Source organism: Littorina saxatilis, linkage group LG6, assembly GCF_037325665.1.
Source record: "Littorina saxatilis isolate snail1 linkage group LG6, US_GU_Lsax_2.0, whole genome shotgun sequence".
Lineage (NCBI taxonomy): Eukaryota > Metazoa > Mollusca > Gastropoda > Littorinimorpha > Littorinidae > Littorina > Littorina saxatilis.
The window spans coordinates 23,807,540-23,828,052 of NC_090250.1; the positions used below are offsets into that span (position 1 = coordinate 23,807,540).

Here is a 20,513-nt window from a genome sequence, read left to right on the forward strand (position 1 = left end):
GTTCTCAAGTATCTTTTTTGAGCTCTTGGGGTCATACAACATTTTGCAACATTTGGTGTTTCTTCACTTCATAGCGTTGGAGAAATATCCAAAGGTAATGTTCAGTACAGACAGATAAAGACGGGCAACGGACAACGGCTGGACGACCAGGGTGAGTATGTACGCTCACTTTTGCTACACATGCGAGTAGCGGCTATTATCCGTTGTTCACAAAACATTCCTATATAATGTTTGGAAACAATGGTAGGGATAAAAATCAACCGTTTCCAACTGTGCCAAAAAATCAAAAAGACGCGTTCTATAACGGTCAAACGGTCCCTTAACAGACTTGGGCGGGGTCATCTAACGGTTGGCAGACAGCACAAACACCCTGTGACTGCTCGCAAGGAAAAAATAAATCTGGATGGCAGTATGGCTACAACTACGTCGTTTAGTGTAACCATAACCCCTGAATGTATGAACAGCAGAAAAGGCTGTCTTTGACGTCACTGTATAATAAGAAGCACAAAAGGGATTTTTTGGAACTTTCTCTTGGTTGGAGACAAACATGTCCGCAATGCATTCGTGCATCAAGCTATCCATGCAGTCGTTTATTGTTGATTCTTTAGCTCCTCTATGGCAGGGGGATTTTCAATTTGTTTTCCTTCAATTTCACTATGGGAGTTGTTCTTAACATACGTTTGTTAAGAAAATTTTGGCTGATTGTAAAACAGCTGTAATATACGGCAGTCCAGGTTGTCCTTCAACTGTAAAAATGAAATAATGCTCTTTAAAGTATCATTTACAACAGTGGTGGCTGTTTTCACAAGTATGCTACAAAAAACACGACAATACATAATACATAAGGAAAAGCCCTATGTTTGGTCAGTTGGTGAGATAGGTAAATGTTATTTTTGTGTGACAGTTCTGATGGTTTTCAAAGGGCTAATTCTTTGCTTTTCGACATATGCCCAACTGAAAACGCTTTAGCAACTCAAGTGCACACGACAACCATCTAAATAGACTACATGTTCGCAGAAAACACAATACTGAATATAGAGGGAAAAATAACGGCTCTTTTTAAAAGCACTTTTAGTAGTGAAGTACTTTTAGGATTGTTTGGAATTTTTTACCAGCAGACACCCTTTTACTGCTGAGTGTCTTAGTATTGTAAGATGTGTGATTTGAATTTTGGTTTAAAGGTGCCTTTGGTTTGAACACCCCTACCCCTACGAGGCAGAAATACAAAGAAATAGAAGGAAATTGAGCCTATTTGGAACCAGACTTTAGTATGTTCCCATGGGGGGATTCACGGTGCGAATGACACTGCGTCAGCTTTTTCATTTATCTTTAGTATTTTCTTCAACTTTAACTTTTAGGACCATGTATGAGGTTGTGGCAAGCTAAATACACAACACGACGACGTCTCGGAAAAATAGTAAGGATTATATAGGGAAAAACAACAGTGTCAGTTAAAGTCCGTTTTGAAGGTGTTAGTGGTTGGGGATTTTGAAAAGCATCAGACATCAGGCAGATACAATCCTTTCTGCGTGTTCTGGTGCAGAAAGAGTTTTCAGTTTATACATTGGGGTGACCAGTAGATACCATTTTACAACCATACCCCCAAACGACATTTACAGAGCCCAAAGAAGGATTTGGGTCAATTTCAAAGCCATTTTTCCGTATGAAGCGCCAACTTTATATGAAAATGTGCTTAATAAACATCAAACGAATGAGGTTGAACTTTCTGATAAGGGACATTTTAAACCTAGTCATTGTCACTTCAACGTTGTTCTCTAATATGCCTGGACTATGTGGTGTGTTGCAGCAGACGCTCCGTGTCAAAACGGAAGCCGGCACAAATCACGTGGTTCATCTGCAATCAAAATGGCGACCCAACGCTGGATTCCTCTTGAGTCAAACCCAAAAGTAAGCCGCAGTTTGCAGATATGACTTGCATGTTATATGTCATTCGTGTAGTGATTGGCTTTGATGTCGTTTTAATATTTTCATTGAGTTGGTTTTAATGCATGGCTTTTTCTGTCATGATTTCAGGTGCTGAACAAGGTATGTCGAAACGAGGGTCCCTTGACGCGTCTGCTTCCCACTTCTCAAGTTCTCGGTTGGCACCGCAGTACAGAGTTTGCTGACAGTGACAGCGCCTCGCAGCATGTCACGTCAGACTGAAAACCGTTGATATTAGAATTTTATATTTATCAGTTTTAAATGTAATATGATGTCCTTTCTATGCTGAACGCGAATGTCGGCTTGACTGACTTCCCTTTATAAATGCAGCCTCCAAATCCCATTCATTGGTCAAGACAAAACTTCTTTTATTGATATTTTATGTGTCAGGCCGGTAACCATGCAGACGCTCAGATTATGGCTGGACAAGTGACATAGCCTAATGCTGTAAAATGTAATATTTATGGTGACTGAAGAGAAAGCTGTTGCCCGACATCTTACACAAAGCAGTCAATTTCAGTTACGTAGCTCGTTCATTGTGAAAATATCAGCAGTGCGCAGGTTGGCTGCTTTGAGATTATAGCTTGGCATTCAGATCAATGGATAATATTGCAGTGGAATGTTGGGACTGCACAGTGATACATGGCAATTATACTGTGTCTGACCTGCCAATCACTTGCTGGCAAATGTACAAGGTTGAAGAGTTGTCGCCAATATTCATTCTTTGTTGTTTGCAACCGATTGTAATCTTTAGCAGCGCGCTACGTGCTGTGGCTGATCAATACAAAAAAAATGTTCATGGTTAATGCATTGTGAAAATAATAAAGATAAGAGAAAGCCCTAGTAGAGTAAGTTGCCCTTTTCAGCTGATAAATTTGCTTGCTGAAAAGTGAAATATGCGTTCATATCACCATGCAGGCATAACATTTTATATCATTTTATGAATTTTAAAAAACACCAAGAACACATTAAAAACTTTAATTCAAAACTCTGAAATATAATAGCATTGGCAGTAGATATAGAATAGCATTTCAACAAAAGCTAGGATTAACACTTAGAAAAATATGCTCTTTCTAGGTTTAACACTTAGAAAAATATGCTCTTTCAACTAGCTGCTACACATATTAGAATTATAATTCTTGAGTTTATCTACACAGTACGTGGAGAATTTAGGTGCCAGCGGCCAATGGCAGTTTGTGGACGTCTATGGTCTTGATGCTGAATTGCTGATGATGGTGCCTCGACCAGTGGTTGCTGTGATGCTACTCTACCCTCTTACTGAAAAGGTTGGGACATATTGACTGAACGTTTGTAAACAATGTGATGACCACCAATATTTTTAAGTTTTGTTTTGAACATCAGGACATTGGAAACCCCCTTATTGTATTTTATTTTTTTTACGTTTGCAAAGCACAACATTTTGGGGCGTTTCATAAAAAAACTCAATAGAAGAAAACAGCACAATTAAAGAATAATCAAGATGAACACACACAATAAAGAAACAAAAACAATTAAAAACATGTTATATTAAGATCCCCTACATGCCAAAACTATCACTGTATCAGACAGTTGCCTGGCCATGGGTCAGGACTATGTGTGACAGGGAGGGTGGTGAACCACTGTACATAAAGGGAAAGTTTGTGTGCGCTTTTAATCTGACAAATGTCGCCAATGTTTTTACAGAGTGACGTTAGATAAACGATTTTATCATCCAGGCATGGGAATTGTCCGCCGAACGGCGGATTTCCGCCGAAATTTTTGTTTGTTCCGCCGGAAAAGCAAAAGTGTCCGCCGAAAAAATAAAGGGGGGAGGCACACAAAAAAAGCACCGGTTACTTTTGCCTTAGCGCAAAAGCCCGCGAAAACTTTGTTCACGCACTGCTACCGCCCGCCTCAGTTACTTGAACTTTGAGTGAAACAGCTCGCTGTTGATTCGCGGGCACGCTATAGGATTCGCGGGCACGCGACAGCATTGAACGCAGTGTACCAGTGAAAATGTCGATCGCGCGTGTTGTAAAACGTGGTCAAAGATTCGATGGCACTGGATGCGCGAACAAATGGAAATGTGAGTGGGTGTCGGTTGTTGTGGAAGTGAATAGAGACAAACAGCGCGTCGGCACCCGATTTAGAAAAAATGATGTCCGTGGTTCAGCATGGTGCATCGTCTGCAACACCTACTAACTGCTACTGACCATCTCCGCAGGAAGAAGCACATTGAAACGTGCTCTTCTCTGAAGGAAAATCAACGTTTGCCAGGTGGGTTTTTTCTGCCCAAGTAAGGCACAGTGCTCCTGAATTGTTTGATTTTCCTTCGATAGTACGGCAGAAGAAGAACAGATTTTGGCTCAAGTCAAGCGAAGAACACCGCTCTAGATCTGAACTTTGCGCATCTGTTTCAGTTTTTCTCCATTCGAATGTCACTGTGCTGATCGTATTCGTAATCTTCGAACTATATTTACCAAATTTAAGCAACGGTTGGAGCTGGGCTGGTACCCAAACCGCTAACCCACAAATCGAAGAAAAATCTATGCGTTGAGCCTTATTTTCTTCTTCTTTTTTTACATTTAGTCAAATTTTTTTTATACTTTTTTTTAAAACTCATTGTAAGAGATCATGGGAAAGTAACTTAAGTACTGTAGGCAATTCTTATTGGTGAGCCTTTGTAACTTTTATGTTTGAAAGTAAACCAGATTGTGTTACAAGTTACATTTTCCTGTTTGTCTCAAAAGATCAATTGTTTTACAAATTTCAACCATATATTAAATGTATATATTTTTTTTCTTCAACAAATCAAAAATTGATACTAAAAACTCTGATTCTAAAAACAGAATTTAATGGCAAACTTGGAGCTCAGATGGGTTCTTTGGAGAAAAAAAATTTCCGGGGGGGCATACCCCGGACCCCCCTAATAAGGCTAGGCGCTTCGCGCCGTCGACTTGACGCTTCGCGTCTTCAGTTAAAAATGTTCCGCCTTTTTTACAATTTTCAATTCCCATGCCTGATCATCATCATCTCTCTGTATGTTCATGGATTCGAATACGAATACGAATACGAATACTTTATTATCTCATACAGAGAAATTTCAGTGTGGTGCACATTAAAAGACAAAACAAATAATAAGACAACAGATAAAAATACCATACGAAGCATACTACACTCGCGCACGCATATGTACACTAACAGGAATAGTAACATGATTCCAAATAGGTTAAAAGTTTAACGCTAAAAACTATCATTATCACAGGACTAGATATGTCATTGAACAATATTTATCACAGGACTAGTCATTCGAGGGTTATCACACTCATTCATCACAGAAATCAGTGCATATGTTCACCGGTACACATACTAGTTTTAATTAACTTAGGTATTTAAAAAGCCAATTGACTTTGGAATAAAACTGTTCTTAGTTCTGAGCGTGCGGAATCTGGGAGTGCGGAGGCGACGTCCTGAGGGCAGGACCTCAAAGTGGTGAGCGAGCACATGACTACTATCCTGGATGATGCAACGGGCCTTTCGCACCACACGTCGTTCATACAGCACAGTCAATCCTTCCTGTCTCACCCCCACAATCTTACCACATGTGTTCACCACCCGCCCAAGCACATTCTTACTCTTCACACACAGACCTCCATACCAGCAGATGAAAGAGAAAGTGAGAATGGATTCAATGAATGAAGTATAGAATGTTTGGAGGATGCGGCTGTTGATGTTCAGACTTCTGAGCTTTTGTAAGCAGTAGATTCTTGACTGACACTTCTTGTGGATAGCTTTAGTGTTTGAGGAGAAATTTAGTTTGTTGTCAATGACTGTTCCGAGATATTTGTATTCAGTCACTCGCTCAACTTTCACACCATCTATGTACAAATCTGAAACTGTAGCTGGGTTTTTGCGAAAGTCAATAACTAGCTCTTTTGTTTTTGTTACATTTAGGGCTAAATAGTTATCTTTACACCAGGAGCTGAAATTTTGAACTTCAGAAAAATAAACAGAATCAGAGTCAGACAGGTCTTCAAGGGCAGAATCGTCAGAATATTTCACAAGAGGGGTCGTAACAGTGCCTTGACAATCGTTAGTGTATAATGTGAACAGAACTGGAGACAATACTGTGCCCTGAGGGGCTCCAGTAGAAGTACTAACTATGGATGAAAGTGCGCTATGGAAACGGACGGACTGGGTTCTGTTCACTAGAAACTGTGTGATCCAAAGGACGAGTCTGGGAGTGACGTTGTAAGAAAGCAGTTTTTGAACAAGCAGGTGAGGTTGTATTGTGTTGAAAGCAGATGAAAAGTCTATAAATAGAATACGGACGAAGGAACCAGGTTTTTCTAAGTGACTATATGCTTGTTGCAGAAGTGTGAGTGTGGCGTCATCTGTACCTCTGTTTTTCTTGTAGGCAAACTGAAAAGGGTCCATGAAAGGTTGTGTGCAGTTGAGAAGACGAGGCAGAAGGATGCGTTCAAAACATTTCATTACTACCGAAGTGAGGGCAACTGGACGATAGTCATTGAGCTGTTTGGGTCTACTGTTTTTAGGAACGGGACAGATGGTTGACTTTTTCCACACATCAGGAACAATACAGTCCCTGAGTGACCAATTGAAAAGCTGACTGAAAACTACAGACAACTGTGCTGCACACCACTTCAAGGTCCTGCCCCCAAGACCATCAGGACCAACAGCCTTATGCACCTTAAGTTTCTGAAAAACAGACTGCACCACATCACCCTCGATCTCGAAGTCGTCGTCGTCAGAAATTCTCTCTTTTAAGTTTAGAATGGTGTCATCTAAAACACTCCCTACATCGTCGCGTTCGAATCGGCAGTAAAACGAATTCAGGTCCTGTGCCATGTTTTGTTGGTCTTCTAAAGGGAGAGTACAACTGGGTTTCTGTTTTGTTTGACCTGACAGAGTTTTCAACCCTTTCCACGCTTCAGCGATATTCCCGTGCTGAAACTGCTCTTCGACCTTTTCTTTGTACGCTTTTTTTGCTTCTGAAATTTCTTTCCTAAGTTTTGCCTGCACACGCCTGCGCTCGTCTTTATCACCAGATTGGAAGGCGATTTTCTTCTCATTGAGCGTGGTCTTCAACGACTTCGTTATCCAGGGCTTGTTGTTGGGGAAAATTTTGACAGTTTTGGTTGGGATAACTGTATCTTCACAGAAAGTAATGTAGTCAGTAATCACATCCGCTGCTTCATTCACACTGTCACTAGACTCTAAAAACATATCCCAGTCAGTACATTCATAACATCCACGCAGCTGTTCAATGCTATCCTCAGACCACACTTTCACGGTTTTCTTCACAACATTTCCAGATTTGATTTTGGGTGTGTATGATGGGACAAGATGGACAGAATCATGATCAGATTTACCAATGGGGGGCAGTGCAAATGATTTGAAAGCATCAGGTACATTTCCATACAACAGATCAATAGTTTTTTCTTTGCGTGTAGGGACTGTGACATATTGGTGAAATGAGGGCAAACAAGTGCAAAGGTCACAACTGTTGAAGTCGCCGGCAATAAAGTTCGGTGCATCAGGGGAGATCATCTGGAGTTCGCGCACTACGTCAGCGACCTGTGAAGCGGCACGTGCAGGGTCGGACTGCGGCGGTGTATAAATAACCGTGACGAATATCTGTCCAAACTCACGTGGCAGGTATCTAGGGCGCAGTGACACAGATAGCAGGTCAAGTTCGGGTGTGTTCAGTTGTTTTCTCACTGTCACATTGCTGCTACTGCACCAACGTTCATTGACGTAGAGACAAACACCCCCACCCCTCTGTTTACCACTGATCACGGCATCCCTGTCAGTTCTAAACTGTTCTGGCGGCGTTTGTCTCTCTGTATGTTCATGGATTCCTTTGCGAATGCATAACAGTTTTTATAGGGCTTAGAAAATAAGAAATAAGCTCTAAACTTCTCAATCCTGTTTGTCACAGTTTGATTGGACTTCGCCTCCAAATGTGATTGTGGTGTTTCGGCACTCGGTTACCTTTGGCGTCGTCGACAGGGATGGGACTCGACATGATATGTTCAGGAATGGCGTTATGGCCACTGAATAATTTTTCGTGCTGTTCCCATTCCACGAACCTGGGAGGGACCTAAGCTTGGCGGGTCCATGGTTCGGAACTTTGGGGACAAAGTTCATTCAAACGGGGGCGAGTGTGACAGGGAGACTACCGTCGCCCTTCACAGCAGACTCTGCAGAGTTGTTCGCCTTAGAAGTTGGGAGCTATTTATAGCTCGCAAGGCAACACCTGTGGATTGTAGAGTTCTGTTTGTGATGTGTTCTGGCGGCTTTTGTCTCTCTGTATGTTCATGGATTCCTTTGCGAATGCATAACAGTTTTTATAGGGCTTGAAATAAGCTATAAAATTCTCAATCCTGTTTGATTGGACTTCGCCTCCAAAGGTGATTGTGGTGTTTCGGCACTCAGTTACATATGTGTCAGATCACAAAAGTATGCATCAATGACCGAAGACTGAGGCCTGGGAACAACACTGTAATACTATTGAATTTTTTTGATGAATTATACTGCACATCAGTACATGTATTAGTACTGCGACTAAGCTGCACTGCAGGAGAGACAGGCGGGTGGAAGGACATCATATTCAATGAATCGGGCTTCATGGCTGCTGATTGTAAACTTGGACAGTGGTATTTTCTGTTTCAGGTAAACAGCAAGGAAATTGGTAAAGAAGACCCGTCATATCCACCCAGCTCGTACTTCATACGCCAGACCATTGGCAACGCCTGTGGCACAGTGGCCCTCGTGCATGCCTTGGCCAACAATGCAGACAGGATTCCTTTTGCTGGTAAGGCACGGCGGGTGCAGTGGCCTAGTGGATAAGACACCAGCCTCCCATGCAGAAGGTCGCGGGTTCAAATCCCAGCCGAGCCTGGTGGGTTAAGGGTGGAGATTTTTCCGATCTCCCTGGTCTTCTTCTTCTTCTTCTTCTTCTGCGTTCGTGGGCTGAAACTCCCACGTACACTACGTGTTTTTTGCACGAGTGGAATTTTACGTGCATGACCGTTTTTACCCCGCCATTTAGGCAGCCATACGCCGCTTTCGGGGGAAAACCCTGGTCAACTTATGTGCAGACCTGCTAGTGCCTTATCCCCCTTCGTGTGTATGCACAAGACCAAGTGCACACAGAAAAGATCCTGTAATCCATGTCAGAGTTTGATGGGTTATAGAAACACAAATATACCCAGCATGCTTCCCACAAAGCGATGTATGGCGGGGTATCTCCCCCCTTTCCCCGTCGCGATATAACCTTGAATGGTTGAAAACGACGTTAAACACCAAATAAAGAGAGATGTATGGCGGGGTAAAAACGGTCCTACACGTAAAAACCCACTTGTGCAAACAACACGAGTGTACTCTGCGAGTTTTAGCCCTTGAACGCACACGAAAAAGGTGAATAACTGGTAAGGCACAATCAAAGAGGTGTTGCTGATCGTACAGTTCGAGACGGTTATAGTTTGTATGCAGTGTTACACATTTCCAATATATATGTGAACGTATTACAGGGTTCTATTTACTAACATACAATGCGCCATTGACACTTAAAAGCTGACAATTCCCTTCAATGAGTCAAAGACCGCATTGAGAATACCAACCCATACTCCAACCTATGCATGTTTAACATCTGAGTACAATTTGGTAGCATGCTAGCATGATACAGTGGCAACAAATTCCAGGATCAGATGGCACCAGATTGCAACCACTCGCCTTCAATTAAACAAAAGTAAATTTGACAGCTGAACGTCTGTGTTTTGAATGCATGCATCTTTTATACCACTCAGGCATGTTGTCTGTAAAATTAGTTCTTCTGAGAATGGTGAGATCACGTTTGTTGAATCTGTTGTGATGTTTAATTTGTATTTCATTTTTTTTCCAGATGACAAGCATTTCAAGAAGTTCCTGGAGCAGACAAAGACCATGACCCCAGAAGAGAAGGCTGCCTTTCTGGAGAAAGACACGGTTTGTTTCTGTTTCTTTTTGTATTAAATCATTCGTTCAGATACTTTTTAGAATTCTCAACTCGAGAAAAAAGGCTGTAAAAGATTGAAATATTTATTGTCATATTGTATCAAAAGAAGCTGGCTAATTTTCTTGATTTTCAACTCATTAATTCAGATAGCATCTTAGCAAGTGAATAGAGTTGGGAAGAATGGCTGAGATATTTTCTAAAGTGCAGTGATGCAAATATTCTGCCGCCGGGGATTTATGGGACTTGGTAAATTGCATCTTAAACAAGTAACAGTATTTTCTCCAGCACAGTTGATATTGCACAGGGAAAGTAAATCTCCAAAGCCAGATATATTTCAAAACAAGATGGTATTCTCAGACTTTTGTTGTTTTTTTTTTACATTTTACTCACTTCTGTATACAGTGGAACCCGCCTTTAAGACCCTCCAATATAAGGCTCCCACTCTTTTAAGACCTTGTTTTCTCAGACTTTCTGTCCATAACCTCTACAAATATACCCCTATTTAAAACTCACTCCCTTTTAAGTCCTGATTTTCTCAGAATTGGTGGTCTTAAAAGGGGGTTTCCACTGCAGTACTTACCTCCTCAGGCCTGGGAATGATACACCTTTCGTCGTAAATACGACAAAGTCTATTTTTTCATTGTGTAAGAAAAGAGCCTCTGTGTGCCCTTAAAAATGCTTAAAACGCAAAATGTTCCCGTCAGTACGCCCTAACCACTTTTACTCATTCCCAGGCCTGCTCCTACTCACTGGGAAAGAAAAGAAAGAATTGCACTATATCAGTGCTCTGTTCCAACAGATGATAGTTGGTGTTGCAGAATCATTTTATAGAATTACCAAGAAAGACAGTTGAACTAACAGACTATGATGTGGATCTTTGATATTACAGGACATGGGGTCAGCACATGAAGAGAGTGCCCAGGAAGGAGAAACTGAGGTAAGCATTTCTTTATAATAGACTCGGAGAAAAGATGCTCATTACAGTAGACAATGTTGTTGTTGTTGGCGTTGTCGTTAGCCTTTTAATAGTTATTTTTTTCTGCAAGGAGTGTATAGATGTATGAGAGTTTCCACATCAGGACAATTACCAATGGCTGTTATGCTATGTGGCGAAATAAATTCTTGTTCTTGTTCTATAGGAGAACTAGCTATGACTAACAGAGGGACCATGGCGCATGCTTCTCTCTACAGCTTGTGCACAAGGCAGGGCGTGGGTTTGGGAATTGGCAAATGACAAATGCACATTTCCCTTGCATTCTCGTTAACCTGTTTGCTGCCAGGAAATATTTGTATATTGGATGGATGGATTGGGGGGGGGGGGGGGGGGGTTGCAGATGTTCTTAGTACTTTAAACCAAGGGGCACTTCAAACTTTTGCAGTAATGATATCATTCTGAACTGTTTTGTCATCAAAAGTTCCTGCTTGGTATTCAGTTGAAATTGGGTCAAAATTCAACCAACAGTTTTATGAATCATATACCAATAACTGTGGCAATTCTATTTCTGAACTACCAAGTGTACATATACTTTACAGACTGTCAAAGGAATGAAAAGCTTTCACTCATCGATATACCAACAGAATTCCTTACCAGTCGACACAATTCTGTTTGAGAAAGGGAGTGTGCTGATAAGTACAAGTGCAGAGGAGCACAATTGAATAGACGATGTATGGAAATAACTGTCGGGTTCATATGAGTTGTGGGAAAAGTTAATACCCTTGCTTTTAGTGGGACAAATAAATCTACACGTGCTCCTTGTCCATGTGTTTCCGACACACACCCCTCGCTTGTGATGGGCTTGTGAAAGGTGTGTGTACATAAAAGCAAGCGTATTTACGCTTTCACAATCCATACAAAAACTACAGAGTTATTTTCAGAATTCGTCTATTGATGGATGATTAGGCCCACAACAAAAATTTGTCTGTTTCTGGTCACCCGACCGACCCTAAATTTCGGCGCCGACCCTAAACTTTTTTTTTCCAAACTCAAAATTTTTTTTATTTTTTTTTGGTGGTAAAGGACAGGGTGAGAAAATGAACAACAAAAACGTGTGAAAACGAAAGTCCGCTGACGATTTGTAAATGTGTTGAGTGTCTTGTCTCTATGTATAGTGAATCCAGTCTCTTTGCGCGATTTTTAAAGTTAGTTTTATTGGTCTACATTTGGGGTTTAAAAAAAAAAAAAAAAAAAAAAAAAAATCCCGACCTACCGACCCTATTTTTTTTAGCCATGTTACCAGAAACAGACAATTTTTTTTTTTGGCCTTACACATCTGTATTTTGTGGTAGGTGACACGCTTTTCTTGTGGGGTTTTTTCAGGCACCTTCAAGAGATGCTCATTTGAAACCTCATTTCGTGGCCTTTGTGAATATAGATGGCAATCTGTATGAAATGGGTGAGTACAGAAATGTAACTGCATAATTACTGACAATTTTAGATTCATTTGATGGGTTTTTTCTCATTAAGAGGAACTAAGGGATTTGGGGTTTCGTTTTGCTGTAGTTTTTTTGTTTCTTATTATTTTTGCTGTAGCTCTGTTATTATGTAAAGTTTTGGTCAGATTTGTACCAGTAAGATACCTGGGAAAGGGGAGAGTACTGTTCTTAGCTCCTGAAACTTCAGATTGGCTTGAATCATTATCATGGTTAATGTGTAGTTGGTGGTTTTACTTTGTGAACTTTTGGGCACATTTCCTGGGAAAGGGGAGAGTACTGTTCTTAGCTCCTGAAACTTAGCTTGAATCATGGTTAATGTGTAGTTGGTGCCAGGTGGTTTTACTTTGTGAACTTTTGGACACATTTCCTTCGGTATTTCTTTTTATGATCAAGTAAATGATACAGTATTTACTGCTATATTAATTTTCATGAAAAGTTAACTGAATTTACATGCTTGTGCGTGTGTGTGTGTGTGTGTATGGATGCAGTTGTACATTTTTGTTCTGCTAGTTTGAGTGCAGTGCAATACCAACATAATGACCTGCCATAGATTTATTTTGTTATTTCTGTGGTTTTTCTTTCTCGCCCAGATGGCCGTAAGGCTGCCCCAGTGTGTCATGGGAAAACCAGTCAGGACACCCTGCTAGAGGTATGAGAAAAAATCAGGCTAATTTACCCTCTTGATCAATTTCCTCCGGACAACTTCCCCCTACCATGGGAGGACAACTGCCCCCTACCATGGGAGGACAACTGCCCCCAAGGCAGGGCTCGATCTTACTCTGCCAGTCACCACTTAAAAATCCTAGAGTTATTTCTTGAAGAAGTCTATTGTCATGAGGCGCATTTGTCCTAGGGGGGCAGTTGTCACGAGGCAATTGTCCGGAGTGCAATTAGCCTAGAACCATATGAGAAACATGTTTGAGAGCCATTGGGGTGGTTATGTCCCTTGGCTTTCCAGTGGCTTTTGCTTTCAAGAAAAGACAACTCGGTTTAGCAGTTTCAGGGTTTGCAGAAGCTTGACAAATTATCAGATAAAGTTTGTACAGTGTAAGGCTGTTAATGCAAAAAAGCATCTCTTGTTTGCTTTTAGTTTGAAACAGTTGAATTTATACGGGAAATGATAGTGGTACATTGTTAAAACTGTTAACGCAAAACTGCATCTTTTGTTTGTTTTGAAACAGTTACAGTTGTTGGGAAAATGAACATAGTTACCTTGTTATTGTTTGCATGGCAGAACATAATAGCAGCCTCTGCTCAGTCAAGTTGCTCAGTAGGAATAATCTTGTGGCAGTGTGATTGTGCCTTAAAAGTGGATATCTCAGCACTGAATACTGCTGATACGAGATTTTGCGAAGATTCAAATTCAGATATTACTCATGGGTGCATGATGTTGGTGGGAACAAGGTGTTTGTCTGTGGCAAATTTGTCACAATGACCGCATAAGTTTTGGCAATTTTCTGAAGTAAAAAAACAAAAGTAAAGTTTTAATTGGGGGGTTCTTCTTCTTCTTCTTCTTCTGCGTTCGTGGGCTGAAACTCCCACGTTCACTCATGTTTTTGCACGAGTGGAATTTTACGTGTATGACCGTTTTTTCCCCGCCATTTAGGCAGCCATACGCCGCTTTCGGAGGAAGCATGCTGGGTATTTTCGTGTTTCTATAACCCACCGAACTCTGACATGGATTACAGGATCTTTTCCGTGCGCATTTGGTCTTGTGCTTGCGTGTACACACGAAGGGGGTTAAGTCACTAGCAGGTCTGCACATAAGTTGACCTGGGAGATCGGAAAAATCTCCACTCTTAACCCACCAGACGGCAGCGACCGGGATTCGATCTCACGACCTCCAGATTAGGAGGCCGACGTCTTACCACCACGCCACTGCGCCCGTCGGGGGGGTTCTAAAAGGGGGGGATCCACTGTCGTATTGCAGCATCTTATTTCTCCTCGGTGGTTTTTCAGGACACAGTGAAGGTTGTGAAGCAGTTCATGGCTAGAGACCCGGACGAGATCAACTTCACCCTCATGGCGCTAGCCAAGGTGGACGAGTGATGCTGCCTCCGCCCTCTAGTCATCTCGGCAACAACCACCACCAGTATAAGTGTCGCTCTTGTCTGTGTTCAGATCTGCACAGGATTCCAGTCATCTTGTGCTAGCTGTCACCACTACTGCTTACAACATTCTGCTTACCACCAGCCTTGCAGTGCCTGTGTTGTGACTTGATTTATCATACTCTTCATTCCAAGCCTCGCTCTGTTGGGAAGGAAAAGGACATGAAGCTGCTTTGAGTAACCAAAAACCAAGAAAGGTATGTTGTTGGAACATTTAATTATTGATGTTTTGAGTTGTCAATAATTAAACATTCCAACAACATACCTTTCTTGTTTTTTATTCTGTATTTTGGAACTTAGGCAGACGATTTCTTTTTGGATTGCTGCTTTGAGTAGTTTGAGGTCTTTGTAAGGTGTGACACACTTGCTGATTGGGCTTTTGCTGGAAGCGGTGTGGACGAAAAAAAGATTGAATGGAACAGGGACTAGTAAATGTACTTAAGATTGAAAGCACGAATTGCCGAGGCCAGAGTCTTTCCACGAAGTGGAAACCGTTTATGTTCATGCCGCTAAGTGTCAGTTTTGAATGTGTGCTGGAAATGTTGTGCTTGCATGTTTTTACATCTGCTTGGCATACATACATATTGTACTGGAACAGTGGGGACGGGTTCATGATCAGGGTTGACAATTGTTTCTTTTTAACTGGCACTACAGTTTTGTTTTGGAAGGGGAGATTTCACCCTCTACCACGTTTTGCGCTGAAGAAGAAAGAACAGAGACACACCTTTATGTACACATGGACATGAGCATGCAGGCTTACACGTATGCAGTTACATACAGGACACGTATGTGCACGCACAACCAGTGAGACACACACACATGTATTTGCGAACATAATCCTACCCAAATACAAACAGTCGGGAGTGAGAGACAGGGGTGGGAGATATCACAGCAAAAAGTTCTTTAAGTCGCTCCCCTTTGTCTGTCATCTTTGGGCACATTTCATCTTGTATAAGTTTTGCAAAGGAAGAAGGCAGACAGCACATTTATTAACACTGCAGGTGATAGTGCAATCGTATTTTTGAAACTGAATCTGTCTATTGCTTTCTTTTTTAATTGTGCAGAATAAGTATCGCACAGTTTAAAATGTACGCTCCATGTATAAACAAGAAGAAGAAGAGGATTTTAAGTTTTAAATATTTTTAGTTGCAAAGTATTCAGGTTACTCACTACCATGTTAAAATCTGTATTGGAGTGCTTGCATTCCTCAGGAGTCAAGATGACCTGGCTTAGTGCAATGTATGTGAAATATTTGGGCTGCAGTGTATTCAGGAATGCCTTCATTTATACTTGGTGTTGTGAAGAAAGCAAAAAAGAACCCATGTACGTAAATGTATTACTTGCTAGTGAATGTATTGCTTGCTAGTGCTTGTGTCCCGTTCATAAGAGAGTAAACTGGTTTGGTCGTAGGCTGAGGCCTGTATACATGTTTAACTGGGAGAATATTTTGGATAAAGAGAAGCAAAAGTTTAAACTATTTGACGATATTCTATTGCTCAAGTCAAAATTAGTGAACAAATCTAACTGCGTGTTTCATGTTTGTGTTTCTTGCATTACTACATGTACCTGATTTTGCTGACATGCTTAGCAGGAAGATTCAGAATTGTTTTCATGTCCATGCAGTCGTGTATTTGAGGCCTTGAAGTAAATGTCCATTCGTGTTTCACAACATAACCCTGGTGGTCACTCACACTCACAGTATTGTTTCTGTTTTAACATTCATGTTGCTCATTCTCATTACAGCCCTCTAAATGGCCAAATACACTCATTTGGTCACTGATAAAAGGGGCAAGAGATTTAACAGATTTAAAGTTTAATTAAAGGTCGCCATTCGCAGATGACTTTTTCCATCATTTTGCAATGTATCTGGGCAAAGATCGTCTTCACGCTTGCATTAGTCTTTCTTCCCTGTCACCGATTCGTCTTTCTTCACTGCCTGCCTCTGTCCCTCTTTCTTTCTTTTATCTCTAAGGAAGGGAGAGAACTAGAGCAAATACTGTGTTGAGATCAAAATTACAAAGGTTTCTTTATTTGTTCCAAGAGGAACTGCAGTGCAATCATCACTGCAAGATCACAGCTTCAATTAAGACAAATAATAAAAACGGTTGCTTTATATGTATTTTTGTGGGGCTTTTTTTTCCCATCATCTCATCAGCACAATGTGGAATAGCTGCTTAGCTTAAACTTCTGTGGTTCAGTGGCACCAACATTTGTAATTGGAATACGGTAAAAAACAAAATCTGCACTGTTCATTTCTTGACAGAAGCTGTTCTGGAAATAATTATATGCATCATTGAAATTTCTCTGCAGTGCACTTGAATTGCTCTAATGTGTGCCAATGTCCTTGCATTGTTGAAACTTTTTTCCCCCCCGCGGGTAATGGGGAAGAATATACCCGATGCTCCCCAGCATGTTGTAAGAGGCGACTAACGGATTCTGTTTCTCCTTTTACCCTTGTTAAGTGTTTCTTGTATAGAATATAGTCAATTTTTGTAAAGATTTTAGTCAAGCAGTATGTAAGAAATGTTAAGTCCTTTGTACTGGAAACTTGCATTCTCCCAGTAAGGTAATATATTGTACTACGTTGCAAGCCCCTGGAGCAAATTTTTGATTAGTGCTTTTGTGAACAAGAAACAATTGACAAGTGGCTCTATCCCATCTCCCCCTTTTCCCCGTCGCGATATAACCTTCGTGGGTGAAAACGACGTTAAACACCAAATAAAGAAAGAAAAGAAAAGTTGAAACTTTGGGGTTATGCTTGGTTTGGTTTAGGTTCTTTCATAAGTTATTCTGAAACTGTTCATGATGTTGGTTATACATGTACGTGTACTATTTTGTTACTGGAATAAACAGTTCAGTGTTTGCTGTTGTCATAATTATGAGGGTACTGTTGTATCATTTTCTTCAACATCCTGTCAAGAAATCTCACACTGGCACACACTAAAACAGAGCTGCCAAGTGCTATGCTTTCAGTGTAACATGCTACTTTTTAAGACAAATTGCAACGCCAAGCTAAGAATTGCTACGCTCAAACAAATAATCACAAGTATGCAACAATTTGCTCTTTCTTGCGAGTCGTGGTACACTTGAATCCTGCTTTTAAGACCCCCCAATTTAAGACTTCCTCCCTTTTAACACTGTTTTCTCAGATTTTCTGTTCATAACCTCTGTAAAATTACCCCCATTTTAAGACCGCCTCCTTTTTAAGACCCAATTTTTCAGATATTTGGAGGTCTTAAAAGGGGGTTTCACTGTACTCATTTATGACACTCACTCCTTGTAGTGTTCAGACCTTGTTCAACACTGTAAAGTTGCACTGCAGACACTCTCTTTTGGCCCTTATGTTTAAAATGTATAAACTCTTGTTCAAAATAGCCTAAATGTCAATGTTCAAATACATTTTAGACAATGCTACACTAAAGCGGCATTTGCTACGCTGAAATAAAAAAATAAATTAAAAAAATTGCTTCACCTAAGGTTTCAGATCGCAGCTATGTCTGCACACACACACACACACCTGCACAAATTATGTCAGACTTGTTGCAGAAAGAATGTGTATGCGCGTGCTGTGCTTTTGTTTGTAACATGTCTGCTGTGTGTGTGTGAAATGAGAGCGAACACTATGACTATGTGAAAAGTGAAGGCTGCGTGGTATTTAAAAACTTGCACGTCAACTCATATCGATAAAAAGGCGTGCCAGTTCAGTCTGCTGCGCTGGACTGTGTTTTTATGTTGGAATTAGGAAGTTTTGTTTTTTGTAATTGTGGTTTCGCGTTCACATTTCCATACCACCCAAGCACGTTGTTGCTTTTGTACCAAAATTGATCCCTAATTGCAATATTCATTTGTGTTGAAGTGTGCAAAATGCTGACTTTTTGCAACTATACTGAAAAGAGTTACAGTTTAATCAAACTTTCCTGAAAAGTTCCAGTTCGTCCAAAAAACTCATCAAAACACCATGATATTTTACACACTCTTTTGCAATTGTATGAACAATATTCGTGTCAAATCTAAAAGCAATACAACTAGCCATTACTAAACTACGGGGTTTTTACCCACATATAGCACACACAAAATGACGCGAAAACCTTCTGACGAGGCTGCAGACACCAGTCTTCTTCAAAATGGCAAAACAACACTGCTAGGCACAACAGCTGAACCAAATCAATTTGTATGGGTAGAAAATGAGTTGTTCTTCGATTTGCGATCAAAAACGGGGTCACTTGCTTATTTTGATGTTTTGTGTATTTTAGTGTCTTCAAATTTACTTTTGCGAATTTGATTTTGGGGGGTGTCCTAGGTCTCCGGCACACTGCATAAAAACTAATAGATGAAAAATGAAACTCTTTGTTTCAAACGGTAGGGCAATATACTTGGTTTTACTATAACTGACCGCATCACAAAGTTCTACAGCTACATGTATGTGTTTAGTTTTTTTCATGGCAATTAGTGTAGAATGTCCCCAAGGAAGGGAGATAACTCCTGTAAAAGTTATTACTTAAACAATACATGGTAAAATAATGTTCGTGATAATAACGGATTTAGCAATGACCAACATTAGGTAGAATTTTGAGGAAGGTTCTAGAATCAAAGGGAGGTAATTTTTGCTTTGTTATTCATGGAAGGGGGGTAACTCTTGCCATGCAAGTATACCATTTCATTCTCAAAGGGTGTAAAGTGATGAAGTTAAACCATTTGCTTAAGGAGATCAGAAACACCCGGGCGAAGCACACGCAGATTAATCCGTCGGAAAATGTATGTGCATACAGCCTGTGACAAAATGCTTTGGTCAGTTTACCGGCGTTCTATTTAAGATAAAAAAAACCCGGACATTTACTCATTGTACACCTTCTAGGGAGGCGCATTGGTGCACGTACAATTAGTCTCTCTTAACACCAAACAACAAAATGAAGGTGAAAATAAAAGCAGGTGCAGAGTGATACGGTTGGAATAACTTGAGCAACCTCATATCTTGGGACGATTTTCCACATGCAACGGTTAGTGAATTGAAAGTAGCATGTGAAAAGAACAGAACCATGTCGGTCGGGCTTCAATGAGGCTTTGGTCGGGCGTCAATCAACGATGACAACCTCGAAGTTTTAAATGGAAGCCTATTTAATGTGTACATATATCGACTGAACTCTGGATTTCCCTTCTTTGGTCCATGTGACGTCATAGGCCGACTGTCCGAAACTACAAAGGCGAAGAGCATATAATTATGTGTGTGCCTTCAATCGTAACAAATACTGAAAAGAAATCTAACATAAAAGGATCGACACGTACATTTTGTTTGTATATTTGACCAAAATGTGACATATGGCACAGATCTCGACAGTTATAGTGGACCTCGAGGCTAAGGCGGTGTCACGAACTGAAACCTCTGCTGAACAATCCTTCTCATTGCGGTCAATGCGCATGCGCCAATCTTGGACTTAAAAAATGCGACCCTTTGACCGATCGAACCATGGGTTAGGGTTCGGGTTAGGGTTAGGGTTAGGGTAAGGGTTAGGGTTAGGTTGTTCACGACCTGATTAATCTCCCCATGTTAGCGCATGCGCATTGACCGCAATGAGAAGGATTGTTCAGGCAGTGTTTTCAGTTCGTGACACTGAGCGGTCTCGGAGAAGAATGTCTTTCTCAAAACATGGCTAAAAACAGAGTAAACTTATGGATGTTGGGGCTGGTTAGGCAAAAGTGAGCAAGCAAATACCTGACCAGGCTACTAAACCTTGAGGCCTGTTCAGAAACCACGGACATTTGGATGGTAAAGTTTGGAAGTCTAAGAGTGTCATAATTCACCTGCAGCTGCGCCATGTCAGTGTCTCACTGCTGCTGTCCAGCCATACAGCCAACGACCACGACGACTGCTCTGCAGACTGATCTACTATGTAGTACAAGTGGAGTCTCCTTTCTTGGTCAGGCTTTTGAGAGAGGGAGGGTCCGGGAGGTTGTTGTCCGTCTTGGCGATCCCCTAGCCTCTTGGTCAGTCTCCGTTCTCTCGCCATCCCCCTCTCCACCTTTGCCACCCG

At 41.0% G+C, this 20,513-nt stretch overlaps 1 protein-coding gene across 1 annotated transcript; it reads left to right on the forward strand.

The window, feature by feature from the left end:
* The first annotated feature begins 3,036 nt into the window (after nt 1–3,036).
* LOC138968813 (ubiquitin carboxyl-terminal hydrolase-like) lies at nt 3,037–17,360 on the forward strand. Its single transcript, XM_070341462.1, has 7 exons — nt 3,037–3,230; nt 8,620–8,761; nt 9,851–9,933; nt 10,833–10,880; nt 12,261–12,336; nt 12,967–13,025; nt 14,336–17,360. Exons 1-7 carry the CDS (start codon nt 3,174–3,176, stop codon nt 14,423–14,425), a joined length of 555 nt encoding a protein of 184 aa, XP_070197563.1. The 5' UTR covers nt 3,037–3,173; the 3' UTR covers nt 14,426–17,360.
* The last annotated feature ends 3,153 nt before the right edge of the window (nt 17,361–20,513 follow it).